Raw genomic sequence first — 14,789 nt, forward strand, 5'->3', positions numbered from 1 at the left:
TATCAGAGAATTCCCGATGCCAGAAACCTTGACCATGGCCCAAGTTCCAGCCTGTTAACATCTACACAATCGATAATTATCGGAGATTTCTTGCTTGATCTCGGATATTTTGACAAGTCTCAGCCTGTTTAATATCAATTAAAAAATTCAATATAGACAATAATTATCGGAGAATTTCCGATCTTAGAATTGTGATAGGTATTTTTGATGGTTAAAAACCTTTCACTTAGGTAACCGGGATTCGGTCGTTTCCACGCTAGGCTGACAAAAGACACACACAAGCTTCGTTCATGTTCCCAAACGATTTTCTGCCAAGTCCCTGGTTTTCACCCGAGACCGCATTAAATCACTCTTTATTTCTTGTCACTCCTTAACCAATTACAATCAGTATAAGAGACTCCAAGGCCTTGCCTTCAAACAAACAACCAATCACATGAAAGTTTTACACATCATAATCAATTAATTACTCATCAAGCTGTCTAGAAAAACACTACTATATATTGTCAACACTAACTAATATTTATGAGGTAATAGTCTTGCACTAACATTCCACAAAGATACCGCCTTAGTTAGAATCGCAACCAAAATTGGTTTAGGATTACAGCTACTGTATTGTATCTTAAAAACTGCAGAGTCATAAGATGTTTTTGGTTGATTTCGACCAGCTCGCCATCTGGTCTTGTCATTAACCTTTATCAGTATATGTCATGGCAACCACTGTCAAACTGACTGAAATATAAATCATGACAGAATTGTCGATTATGACCCAACCTGACTAAAATCGATAAAAAAAACTTGACAATAACTCATAACCTTTGGAGAATTCATGATTTAGACATACTGAGCGTCTAGTAGTTCGCCTATCGGATACACCATGTGGATTTTATGTGCGTGTACCTTACTGTCCGATTAATTCACCGTCCCCTGCATACAAAGCATTGAATCAAATAAACGAATGCAGCTTTTTAGCATGTTTCTAATTTAACACTTACCCGGTATGCAGTTGTGTGATAGATAGATAAATAAAAAGAGAACTATTTTAGTAATTGAAATAGTAAAAGAAATATTGAACGTGATATTTTGTTTTGTTTTTCTAAGAAATAAAATGAAAGTTTCATTTACCGTAAAAAAAAAGTTTGTGTACATTTTACAGATAAAGCAAATTCCTAATTACATTTTACATTTTTATGATATATTTGATAATTTGTGTTTAAGAATCAAAATTGGAAATTGCATAAGAATTACGACATTTAATGTGGAAATGCTTTATACGCTTACAAAAAATAAGATCTTTGTACAAATTACGGACGAATAAAATAGCTGATTACATTTTACACCTTGCCCATGTCTACAAATTTACGTTTTTTATTTATTTAAATTACATTATTACGAAAATAAAAATAATTGCTGTGAACCTCTGTCAGAGGCGGCGACACGAAATGTTGCATGATGGGGCGAAATCTGCTCACTAACCTTGCGCCTAAGGTCCGGGCCCGGCGGTGGCACTCGTGCGGTATATGGGTGCACATGCTTGTTTCCCATTTTCAAAAAATGTCCCCTTTCTTAGATAATTTCTCATAAAATTACTAAATCTGGAAGAAATTTCAAGTAAAAAAACATATCCCTTTTTTCCAAAATCAGGGAGCTTGTATTTATTTACCTTACACTATGTGTGCACATTTTAGAAGTCATAAACAATATTTGTTTTTACATACAAACAAATCAGTAATATGAAACAAAATAAATATAAAACAGTGTTAAAATATTATGACATTTATTACCATTCTTAAAGGGCGGCAGTCGTCGCGCCGCGTCCTGTTCGATATGGGACTCATACAACGCGTGTAAAATACATTGTTAATTTACATGAAATTCGAACACGCGCTGCGCGACGACCGCCGCGCTTTAAATATAATACGAGTACTGATCATCCCCAGGTTAAAACTACCGGTACTCAAGGTTCACAGCGCCCTCACAGCGCCGTCTATATATCATCAAAGCCATAGATTCCCGGGCACTGATTTCATCACAACATTGAAACCATCTTTATAGGAACAAAGATTTGAACAACTTTACATAAATTACAATGCCCATATGAGTATACTATATATACTGTCTGTAAGGTGCATTTTAATATAGTATACTTTTATTTATTTATTTATTTATTAACACACAACATTCCCCGGAGGGGATGAAAAGGGTTACAAATCAGATATTAGTAAAAGAAAAATAACTACATAAAAAGTAAGGGAACAAAAAAAGCATTAAAAAAAGATAAAAAATTGTATACAAGGAATGTGTTACTGGCTTAGTTTATGTAGGTGCTGCTGTCTTGTATTAAAACAGTTTTTTTTTAAATATTGCGCAGCCACAGTCCCGGGATAGAGGTACTGTAGCCCTGCGTACAGTGCTGTGTGTACGGGGACGCGTTTGGTTGATAGATGTCCCCACCACAGCCCTGCGTACCTCCATAGACAAAGTCCGGGAGCGCACCGTAATTGGTGCGCAAGTTAAAAATAACTTTTAATAAGTAGTTTCCCAGCCGAAATCGGTTGAAATGGCAATAGTTATCCGTAACAAGCATTACAAAGTTATCTGAAACTGAAATGTCTTTAAATAACAACTAGTAAAGACGGACAAATTGTAAACCGGAGGAATTATCCACCAAACGCCGCCATTTTTAATTTCATTCACGCGAGAGACTGAATGCGTTTGTTCTTAGGGCAAAGTAGCCGATTTCATCCACAACAGGACTCCGAACTGGGAGTTCTAGATATATCTGGTAATCGATCATCATTTTTGGTACCTGGGCATGTTATTTCATTAAAAAAGTTATATTTTTTCAAAGTCCCGGACTTTGTCTATGGAGGTACGCAGGGCTGTGGTGGGGACATCTATCAACCGAACGTGTCCCCGTACACACAGCACTGTACGCAGGGCTAGAGGGACTGTGATACAGCTAAGTTACCCGTTTGAAAGGGTATTGACCCCATATTGTCTCCAGGGCATTCATTCTCCCGGCTTTGCATTTATAGTTTTAAATGAGCCCCCCCCCCCCTCTTTCGCGATGTGTTCACATAAACCATGGAACTATAGTTCCATGCATAAACATAGTTTTATGTTGTCCTTGCACCCGGAAACACTATTTGCTTTTCAAATCTCCAATAAATCACTAAAACCTAGACACACCGCGACCTGCACGGTCACCTTGGCCCCGGATCATGACCTCAAACCATCACGTGGTCTACTAGTGGGTCACACCTCCGCGTTGCCTATTCACTTGCCATGTCAAAATATCAATACCTTCGTTAACAAAATACTGATATCAAAATGTCAAGTAGACTGGCAATGTATTATTTACACATAAAATTGTTATTCTTATTGCTTATGTCAGAATATATTTTCAGTTAATTATTGATAAAAACGTCCGAAACAAGATAACGAACATAAAAAAAGTAGTCCGTTGCGGAAGGAAATTTAATTTATGCAAATTTAGACCGCAGTATTCCTTATCTTTGTCGCTATAACTCGTTTGACACCATTGTGGCACTCGTTCGTAGTCTGTGTCGTAACAGTCGTGTGACGGCATTTTACTTCGTCTCGTCATATATACAATCTCGCCGTAACCATGCCGTCATTAGCTGTGAATATTTTGCGGTAAGTACATCGCTTTTTTAGCGTATACTAATTGTTCAGTAGTCTCTGCATGCAGAAAACCCGGGGTCAAATGCCTACGTGTGTGCGCTAGTTCCAAGCAGAACGGCCTGTGTTTCAAGAAATTCGTACTGTATGTTCACTGAATTACTCGTGTACGAAATCTCGCAACGCTTATATGATATCGAAAAATTAAATGTAATTTTTTGCTTGCTCCGTATGGTAAAATCCTAGCAATGTGAAGGATGAACTATTCCATGTGCACCAGGCGTCCTTGATTGTCGATGGAAAATTTTAACCTCGGTTTTTTAATATTATGAACCTACACAAATAGACGCCGAATGTTACTCTATTTAATGTTTTTATCGGTTTTTGTTCAATATTTTAAGTTAATGACATTTTTGCATTTTTAGAATTATTTTCGAGCAAAAATGTTCACAAAAAATAGTTGTCTGCTAATGTGCTGTGATCGCGCCATAGGGGTCATGCATAGGTCATTAGTGAAATTGATTTCAGTGAATGTCGGGAGTCAATGTGAAGCTGAAATGGCGTTGCTATAGCTCATCTGTCGTTGGAGAGAACAGAAATTACATGTAGATTGTATAATGGCTACTTTTCTTTGAAATGAGTTATGTCTGGTCTAAATAAGTTGTTTTTTACAGCAGGTCTCAAAACGAACTAGCTCACTAATTTGCTAACTAACCGGTACTTCGGTGTTCACTAAAGCGCATGACCTACAATTCAAATATTACCCTTCATTCTATCGTCACCAAATACTAGTAGTCTCTATAAAACATTTTAAATAAGTTTGTGGTTTTACAAGACTGCGAAGTACGCAAAATTATTTCTGTTGCCAGTGTTGGTCAAATCTGCTTTGGTCAGAACAAGTTGTTGGCAAATTAGTGAGCAAGTTTGCTAACTTGCTTCCCCAATACTTCTGAGAGTTGCTGTTATTATGCAGCATACAATAAATGCAATCTTTGGCACTTGTAGAAGTTGCAGTGTATAGATTGCTTTGGTGTGTGCGTGCATGAACTGAACAAGCTTGATGACAGTGTACTTTCAAACTTAAAGCTAAGAATGTAAGAGTTGGACTGCAAAGATGACTAAATTTTTCTACTTTTTATATTCAGGCGGTCGACCGGGCTCATCAAGACAGCCTTGGCCAACAACCATAGACTTTTCAAAATGCCTGGTACTATGTGTAACTATGCCAGGGCATTTTCAGTAGTACATGGTAATCTGGACAACTTGCAACCTTCAGTCAGAAAGTTTATTGTCGATAGTGCCAACCTGTGCCAACCTGACAAAGTCCATATTTTGGATGGTTCTGTTGAAGAGAATAAAAAACTTACAAAGGAACTTGTTGAAATGGGAGTTTTAAGGCCAATACGCAAGTACGAAAATAAGTAAGTACTCTATGCATATTTTTTTCTTAAAATCCCTTTGATCTAGGATTTGCTAGTCTGCAGAAGGTTCACTTGTGTAAAGTGTAGTTATACTTTAAATGTAGCTTGGAGTACATAATTCGTGATGTGTCCTTTTGAAATGCCTTAAGATATGCAAATTTTCTTTTTCATTGCTTTATTTATGATAATTTGATTCACACGAATGAAAATAACATCAAATATCTGACACCATTTTTTTTTTTTAAGTTATCTGTGCTTGACTGATCCAAAAGATGTTGCTCGTGTGGAAAGCAAAACACTTATATCAACTCCTAGTGAGAGGGAGACGAGACCCATTACTGCACCTGGAGTGAAAGGAAAGCTTGGCCAATGGTTTTCTCCAAAAGATCTTGAAAATGCTGTTCAAGAAAGATTTCCTGGCTGCATGAAAGGCAAGTTTTCTTATATTTAACGTGTTGGTTACTGCACATGTTGTGGGTAGTATATATATATATATATATATATGCTTTGTCAGATGGCATGTACTTAAAATTCTTTCAGTTTTTGATTTTTCATGGAACCTTAATTATTTGTATGGTACAGTTGGTTTTAGTAAGTCATTCCATGCGTGTAATTTATTTCATTGCTGATTTGTATGTGAATTCATATTTTCAGCTGTTTTGAATAGTTTTCCCAGATTGAAATATTCTGGAATAAAAGGAGTTCTCATTTCTGCATTAGTCGTTGTGTGAACTGTTCCTTTGGTTTGTCCCAGAGAATAAAATTGCATGTTCCAAGGCATTGGGAAACAAATTATTTTACAACATTTGCATTCATTGCTCCTAACATGGTGGATGTGTTTTATACTTTAACAATACTTTAATGTTTGCAGGTCGTACTATGTATGTGATTCCATTCAGTATGGGACCAGTCGGATCACCTTTGTCTAAGATTGGTATTGAGATCACAGACTCTTCGTATGTTGCTGTTAATATGTATATAATGACGAGGGTTGGTGGCAAAGTATTAGATGTCCTTGGAGATGGTGAATTTGTCAAGTGTTTACATTCCGTGGGTCAACCATTACCTATGGAGAGTAAGTAAATGTACTTTGTAATATCTATAGATAGAAAATGGAACTTGTTAACAATTCATACATGTTAAATATTAAACTGCAATAAAAAGTGTTTTATTATAACCTCCTTAAGGTTGTTGAATAACTTTCAGAGATTTATGATGCGGTTTCAGAACAATAAACATTGCACGTAATTTTTTTTCCAAAACGAGACAATGATCTTATCTGTGTTTATTGCACCATTGCCTACACACCTTTATTGTAAAAACAGCCAATTGTTTTGAATTGAGGAAAACGTAAGCTTCCAGTAAAGCATTTATCTAAAACTCTATCTGTTTTTTTTCCAGAACCTGCTGTCAACAACTGGCCTTGCAATCCAGAAAAAACAATGATTGCTCATCGCCCTGCTTCAAGGGAAATTATATCATTCGGTAGTGGATATGGTGGAAATTCGCTGCTTGGCAAGAAATGCTTTGCTCTACGAATTGCTAGCTGTATTGCTAGAGATGAAGGATGGTTAGCTGAACACATGTTGGTATGTCATTGAATATGTGAAAAAGAAAAATATTTTGACTGTTTGATATGCAGCATGGTTTTCAAGTGTTTGTTTTCCCACACAGAAAAAAAAATAATTAAGGTCTGACAAGTGCTCTCGTGTGTGTCGTACTTTTAATGACTTGTATTGTCATCCTGTAGATTCTTGGTATTACCAATCCCCAAGGAGTGAAAAGATACGTCTGTGCTGCTTTCCCAAGTGCTTGTGGCAAGACAAACTTGGCTATGATGAACCCTACCATACCTGGCTATAAAGTAGAATGTGTTGGTGATGACATTGCATGGTTGAAATTTGACAAGAATGGTGTATTGCGTGCCATTAACCCAGAGAGTGGATTCTTTGGTGTGGCGCCCGGCACTTCGAATAAAACAAACCCAATGGCTATGGCAACTATTAAAAAAAATACCATCTTCACCAACATTGCCGTCACCGATGATGGTGATATCTTTTGGGAAGGCTTGGAAGATCAAACCCCAAAGGTAAAATTCATTATTGCTAATTCCCATAACTTTTGTAAACCAGTTTAATTTTGTGAGACAATTGAAAATAAACATTTCATAGAGGTCCTAGAAACGGCAAGTTGTACGACTTTTTTAGCTCCGCTGTCGACTTTGTCGAGCGTAGCTTATCATAAGAGTGATTGTCCGTGTCAATGTTTTACTTTTTCGACTTCTTCTTGAAAACTACAAGCCTGAATGCTTTGATACTTGGTGTATATGTACCTTGGGTAGACCTCTCTTAGGTTTGTTCATTTCATGTTATCTTCAATTCTCTAATTTTGGTGAATATTTTTGTCATTTTTGGTAGAAAGTGATATTTTCGACTTCTTGTTAAAAACTGTAAGTCAGATTGCTTTGATACTGTACATATTGTTCATTTTCTGATGTCTTCAGTTCTTTAATTGAAATGTGCATTTCTAACAGCGGAGCTATCTCAGCCGATAGGCTGCTTGTTTAATTGGTATATTCCTTAAACCTGAATAATGCATCATTAGATATAAATTTACCAATTAAAAGTTAAAATACTTGACATAACAGGATGCCAAGATCACTTCCTGGTTGCATCATGAAAACTGGCACAAGGATATGAAGAATGCTGAAGGCAAACCTATTGCAGCAGCTCATCCCAACTCCAGATTCTGTACACCAGCCAAACAGTGTCCCATAATTGATCCTCAGTGGGAGAGTTCTGAAGGTGTGCCCATCTCTGCATTCATATTTGGTGGGCGTAGACCACAAGGTAAGTACACATGTGCTTGAAATTGTATCATTTTGCATGAAGACAAACTATGTTCACTCATGATAATCAATATTGTAAATAGAATAATTATTAAATCTTTATAAAATTCATACATCAAATGTAACAAGCTGGTAGGTTGTTTAACAATCCACTCAGTTTTTGGCTGTTGCCATGGCAGGACGTGTACGTGAAGCTAACATCTACTTACAACTAAAACCGTATTAGAGTTTGAAAAGAGCATTCAGAAGTTACTTTATTCCTAGCACGTATTTTGTGCTATAATTATTTCCCAATAGTTATTTTCTAGATTCTTTGATTGATTGAACACAACATATACAGTTAATTCAAAGTTCAAACTTGCATTAGGACCAGTGTTGATACAGTTTACCAATAGCCAAAATAAAAAGCATGATCTTTTGAACTCTATTACAAAACTGGTATGAGGTAAAAAACGCTTTATGAATGTTTTCAGTCTCTAAAAAAATAAATTCAGTAGACTAGAGTAGCTGAGGCATATATACACGTTTACAATACAGAGCAAAGAACTTGGAATACGAATGTGTTGGATGGAAGCACTATAACCATCCTATTGTTCAAGCACATCAAATGTAGGGTTTTTGCAGGATACAAACTTGCAGTACCAGGGATGGCCCAGCATCAGACAACATTTACATTCCCATTACATGGGAAGGTAAATACTAATGTCAAATCAAAGTGGGTAGGTCATCACTCAGATTGTAGTGTTAAATGCTGCACAAGTAAAACTGTACAATGTCTTTTCTCTCTACAAATCAATGTTTTCTAGACCAGGTTGAAGGCTTTATCGCAAATTTATCATTGTTTTTATTAGGTGTTCCATTGGTATATGAAGCCCTTGACTGGAAGCATGGCGTTTACATTGGTGCATCAGTGAGGTCAGAAGCTACTGCAGCTGCAGAACATGCAGGTATATAAATTCATACATTATTTAAAACTTTTGATAGCAGAGCACCATGTTTGGCCGGTAATTATATTCTTGCTATAAGGTCATGTCTGTTGAGCAGAGCTTATCATATGAGTGATTGTCCGTCGTCGTCTGTGTCAATGTTGTACTTTTTCGACTTCTTCTTGAAAACTACAAGCCTGAATGCTTTGATACTTGTTGTACATGTACCTTGGGTAGACCTCTCTCAGATTTGTTCATTTCGTGATGATATCTTCAATTCTCTAATTTTGGTGAATATTTTTGTAATTTTTGGTAAAAAGTGATATTTTCGACTTCTTGTTGAAAACCGCAAGTCCGATTGTTTTCATTTTACATATATAGGTACATGTGGACTTCTTTCAGACTTGTTAATTTTGTGATGATATCTTCAATTCTCAAATTTTGATGAATATACTATATATTACTATACATTGTTCATTTTCTAATATCCTCTGTTCTTTAATTGAAATGTGCATTGCTAACAGCGGAGCTATCTCAGCTGACAGCCTTCCTGTCTGTACTTACAGAAGTGAAAGTTTAATATCCATCAGAATTTCTAGCAAACGGCAAAAGAATGCAACGTAAAATCGGAAATAAGACAGTTCTTTTAGATTAAAACCCACAATGAGTTTCTGGCTTTGAATCTAAATCTAGTAACTTTGATAGAAGGAGATTCACTAAACTTGCACATTCGTAAAAAGTCTGTTCGTTTAGTATTATTGCATTTAGAACTAGTCTAATTGTGAAAGTACAGGTTACTCTGTTGAATATTCATTTTCATTTAGATATTAGTCTCCAGTCATGTTATGTAACCATTTGTTTAAATTAACAAGACGACAAACCGTAACAAAATGGACTTGGATAGCTAGGCACATCTGATACATGTTGGGTCACTCATGGTGAACAATCACCTGCTTAGCTCGCTCAGTCAGTCAGTCAGTCAGTCAGTCAGTCAGTCAGTAGTATGATCACTGCACTGATCTGAAGAAAACAAAGTTCATCATGGGAGGTGTGCATGTAAATTTTAGAGTTCTTGAACTCCGGTTCTAAAGTATGGTTTTTAATACTTAAAATTTATCATTTTAGGTAAAGAAGTGATGCATGATCCATTCGCTATGAGACCATTCTTTGGTTACAACTTTGGTGACTATCTGAAACATTGGTTGAGTTTTGAAAAGAAAAAAGAACTTAAGCTACCTAAAGTTTTTCACGTCAACTGGTTCCGTAAAGATAAGAACAACAAGTTCTTGTGGCCAGGCTTTGGTGAGAATTCTCGTGTCCTGGATTGGATCATTCGTAGATGTGAAGGTGAAGACATTGCTGAGAAGAGTGCTATTGGTTACCTTCCAAAGAAAGGCTCGCTCAACTTGGATGGACTTGAATCAGAAGTGAATTACAAAGAGCTTTTTGACACCCCAAAAGATTTCTGGGAGAAAGAGGTGCAGGAAATCAGGAATTACTTCAATGAGCAAGTGAACGAAGACTTACCAAAAGAAGTTGCTGATGAACTCGCTTCTCTAGAACAACGCGTTTCTAAAATGTAAAGCTTTGGGAGCTTTACTTGTACTGTAACTGAATGAAATCTAGATTTACGAAACGAGTACAGTGTGAGTAAATTAGAATGCAATAAGTACAATGCTTTTAATTTATTAGTATATTTGTTTTGCACAACTGATTTTCAAAAAACCAGAACTTTGTGAAATTTACAATAAAGTATTTTCTTACAATAGCTTTGCCGTTTTTCAATGTTTTTGTTAGTAAATCTGTACTTCATAAAGCAAATGATGTGTATTTTTGTCAGTTTTACATCTCCATTTATCTCATTTCTGTATAAAGTGTAGTGTACATGTTGTAATTTATTAACCACTCTATCTTGTGACTAACATTGACCAATCATCCATTACAATCGAGGCACATTTTGTAATTTGAAAATCAATTGAGACATAGATTGTTATTCTACCAGAGTATATATTAGATGACATTGTGTAGTCTGTTCAGTTTTCTATTGTGAATTGACGTAGTATTGCCAACACTTGCTGAATAAAATTCCTGTTTCACCATTGTAACTCTTGTTTATTAAGTAAAGTGATTTTGGGCTCAGACTATGATTACTTGCATCTGCATGTCTATTTTCTTTTTGTTCAAATGCTTATCTGGTGGCCATTTTGGTCAGCAAAACTGCCCATAAAAATAAAATTGCATTGCAAAATTGTAACATTTTTCTAGCACGCTGTGGCTAATTTTATTCAAACTTCTGACATGACTGGTTTCTAATTTGTTTTGAGATTTGTTTCAAAAATGGCAAACTGCCATGTTGGTATCATTTGTGTTTCTGACAATTTCTCTAATGTACTGTGGCAGATTTTGTTTCAACAATATCTCTGATCCCCGTGGCCCAGTTTAGTTTTAACTAGTACTGTAAAATCTGTATTAGAAGCCGCGGCTTCTATTAAAATGGTACAATGCAATAGAGGGGATGCGGCTTCTATTAGAGCACCTACACATATGAGAAGTGATGAATTTTTAGTTCTCAATTATTCAAAAAGAATGGGTGCGACTTCTATTAGGGATGCGGCTTCTAATACAGATTTTACGGTAGTCCTTATTAGTCCCAGTTCGGACAAAGTCTGAAAACTTAGACTTATAATTCGGCGTGCGTCCGAAGTCGTGTCTCACAATCCATTGGAGCGATTCCGTTCATTCTTTGCATGTGCCTAGTACTTTATGTGGGACATGTGCACATGCAGTGGTTTAGTGATTCGATTCAAAATGGACGACTGGCAGCCATCTTGTTTTTTGAAAATGCTTTGTCAGTTGTCATTCAAACTTGGTACATAGCTTATACATGTCCATGACTATTTATTTCGCAATTGGATCAAAGATGGTCGACTGGCGGGCATCTTGGACGTGCTCTGTCAGTTTTCATTGAAATTTGGCACATACATGTACTTTATACATGTTAGGATGCATGTCCATGACAATTTGTTTCAAAATCTGGTCAAGGATGGCCGATTGACTGCCATCAGAGTTTTTGGCCTTACTACTATATTTCCACAATTTATGTACCATTTTCATTTGTATTGGCACATACATCATAAATATAAGTGTTTCATAATCAGATCAAAGATGGCTGAATAAAGGTCATTTTTATTTTTGACCATATTACTACTACACGGAACACTTGTTTTGATGTAAATAAACAATCTGTTGTATACGCCACTTGGAACTCAAGTTTCAAGGACACGCTCGCGACAACCCTTTAATGACACCGCTTTAATGACTAGCACAAAGAACTTTCAAAAATTTAACAAGGACTGTCATTTTTAGTCCCCGTTCGGACGTAGTCCGAAAACGGGGACTTATGTTTTGTCCTGTGTGTGTCCGTGATCACCTGCATCTCGAACATGCATGGACCGATTAAGTTCAAACTTCACTCGTACATCACACATTATATGAGACATATGCACATGCATTTTTTTCATGATCCGATTAACGAATAGCAGCCATTTTAAGGCCGAAAATGCATCAAAATCACACATTTTCACCATTCCAGACCCGGATCTCAGTTATGCATGGACGGATTTTGTTCAGATTTAGAACAATGTGTTGTACATATGCAGGTGCATTTCGGTCATGATCTGCTTTGAATGTACATGTCACTCAAATATGAATGGAACAGGGACGTGTCATTGACAATGACTTGTTACATGAATTTTTATGCACCAGCATTTTTACATTTCACAAAATTGTTGTGCCTATTTGGTTCTTGTGCAGAAATGAAAGCATTAATGTATGGTGTGAATACTTGTTATCAGATTCAATGTATATTTCTGCTAATATTTGAACATGCCAGTAGTACTTTTTTCGACCGTGAAAATACCAGATCCATGTGGTCTAGCAAATTGTGTCAATGGATGCATGTGTACTTTGATCATTTTAGTTCTATTGTACCTATGTAATTGTACACTTTGGATTCAAATTGGCATATACAAATTGTTACAATCTAGCAGTGTCACTTCAAAACGTACAATATGGTAGAAAACAATCGTCCGAATTGCACAGTTTCGCTAAAGCCGGCAGTCCATTCAAAACGAACCCCGTCCGTGATTGTATTAGGAAAAGCTGCATTTCACTGCAGCGAACTAAATTGAGTCATTGATTGGGTGCACATGAAGCTGGCACCACCAGAGTTGCTGTATCATCAATGTGAAGATCGGGGAGCTCATCACAGATTAAAACAATGTAGGCTTTGCGCTGATTCACATTGAGTCAAGAGTAGGTGGGTGGTCTATATTCGTAGACTAATTTCCAAAATTTCCATTTCCAACTTTGAAAATTGTGGGCAAGTGAATGAGGACGATGGAATGTCTGAATATCTGTGCAAACTAATAAAATATCAATTTGCCCGATTTGGTCTTTACAACAAACTAGTAATTTTCCTCAGATACAGCACTAAGCGCTTTCTTTTGATCAGTAAGCTCATTCAGAGAAAAAGCTAGCAACACGTTTATTTGATTCCGCCATTTTAATTTTAACAAGTAATGTGTAGTTTCGCGAGTTCTGATTGAGTGATGCAAATGAACCGAAGTGAATCTTATCGTTGCCAAGGGTTAATGTTGAGGCTTCGGCCGAATAAATGGTAGAAAACGTGCGAATGTTTGTGGATTTATGTTGGTGATCTTGCATGCCTGGACTGATCATTCAAACTTGACAAGCCTGTCTTGGGGTGCATGTCCATTTCGGACCCAACATGGCCAAATAGTGGCCATTTTAAAGCAACATTATTCAAGCTTCTGTAATCACTGACTTCACGTATGCATATGGGACTTTGATGCACATAATAAATTTATGATATCTCAAGAACCATATGTTGATATTATGTTTCGTTAAAATCTGTGCTTATTAGTCCCCATTCAGACACAGTCCGAAAACGGGGACTTATGTTTTAACCTCTGTGAGTGCGTGCGTCTGTGCGTGCGTCCGGACCTGTATCTTAGAAATGCCTGGACCAATCACAATCAAACTTCACACATACATCATACATGATATTATACATATGTACGTCAATTTGTTTTACGATCTGATTCAAGATGGCCGAATGAAGGCCATTTTTGTGCTAAAAAATCCTAAAAATCAACCATTTCTCGGCTGTTTACAGATGGATTTTGTTCCAACTTGGTATATACATTAGACATTATGGGACCTTGATGCAAATAATTTTGTTTTTCAGATAAGATTCAAAATGGCCGACTGGCGGCCATTTTGTATTAATGAATGTGGTTCTAGTGCCATATCTCTGACTTGCTTTCACTGATTATGTTCAAATTTTAAATATTCATTATACATCATGTCATAGATAGACAGATATACTGGTTTGACGATCCTATTCAAAATGGCCAAATAGTGGCCTTTTTTGTGCTAAACAATCATCAAATATCAAGCATTTCTGGCATTTATGGATGGATTTCGTTCAAACTTGGTACATATATTAGACATTACAGGTTCCTGATGCACATCATAAATTTTTCAGATCGGATTCAAAATGGCTATCTGGCGGCCATTTTGTTTTAATGAATGGGCTTCTAGACCCATATCTCCGACTTGTTTTGACTGATAATATTTTCAAATTTTAAATATTCATTATACATCATGTCATAGATATATTGGTTTGACTATCCTATTCAAAATGGCCGAATGGTGGTCATTTTTGTGCTAAAAAATCATCAAATATCAAGCATTTATGGGTGGATTTCGTTCAAACTTGGTACATACATTAGACATTACGGGTTTCTGATGCTCGTCATTTTATTTTTCAGATTGGATTCAAAATGCCTGACTGGCGGCCATTTTGTTTTAATGATTGGGCTTCTAGAGCCATATCTCTTAAATGCTTTGATTTATATTTAAATTTTA

The 14,789-nt window shown here is 36.4% G+C and overlaps 1 protein-coding gene across 1 annotated transcript; it reads left to right on the forward strand.

The window, feature by feature from the left end:
* Positions 1 to 3,504: 3,504 nt before the first annotated feature.
* LOC100374049 (phosphoenolpyruvate carboxykinase, cytosolic [GTP]-like) lies at positions 3,505 to 10,942 on the forward strand. The gene is made up of 9 exons (XM_002741574.3): positions 3,505 to 3,657; positions 4,788 to 5,063; positions 5,310 to 5,494; positions 5,935 to 6,138; positions 6,465 to 6,652; positions 6,814 to 7,152; positions 7,711 to 7,912; positions 8,763 to 8,858; positions 9,963 to 10,942. The coding sequence occupies exons 1-9, from the start codon at positions 3,629 to 3,631 to the stop codon at positions 10,418 to 10,420; spliced, it is 1,977 nt and encodes a 658-aa protein (XP_002741620.1). The 5' UTR covers positions 3,505 to 3,628; the 3' UTR covers positions 10,421 to 10,942.
* Positions 10,943 to 14,789: the final 3,847 nt, after the last annotated feature.

The sequence above is a fragment of the Saccoglossus kowalevskii genome, chromosome 6, assembly GCF_978046115.1.
Source record: "Saccoglossus kowalevskii chromosome 6, keSacKowa6.1, whole genome shotgun sequence".
Taxonomy (NCBI): domain Eukaryota; kingdom Metazoa; phylum Hemichordata; class Enteropneusta; family Harrimaniidae; genus Saccoglossus; species Saccoglossus kowalevskii.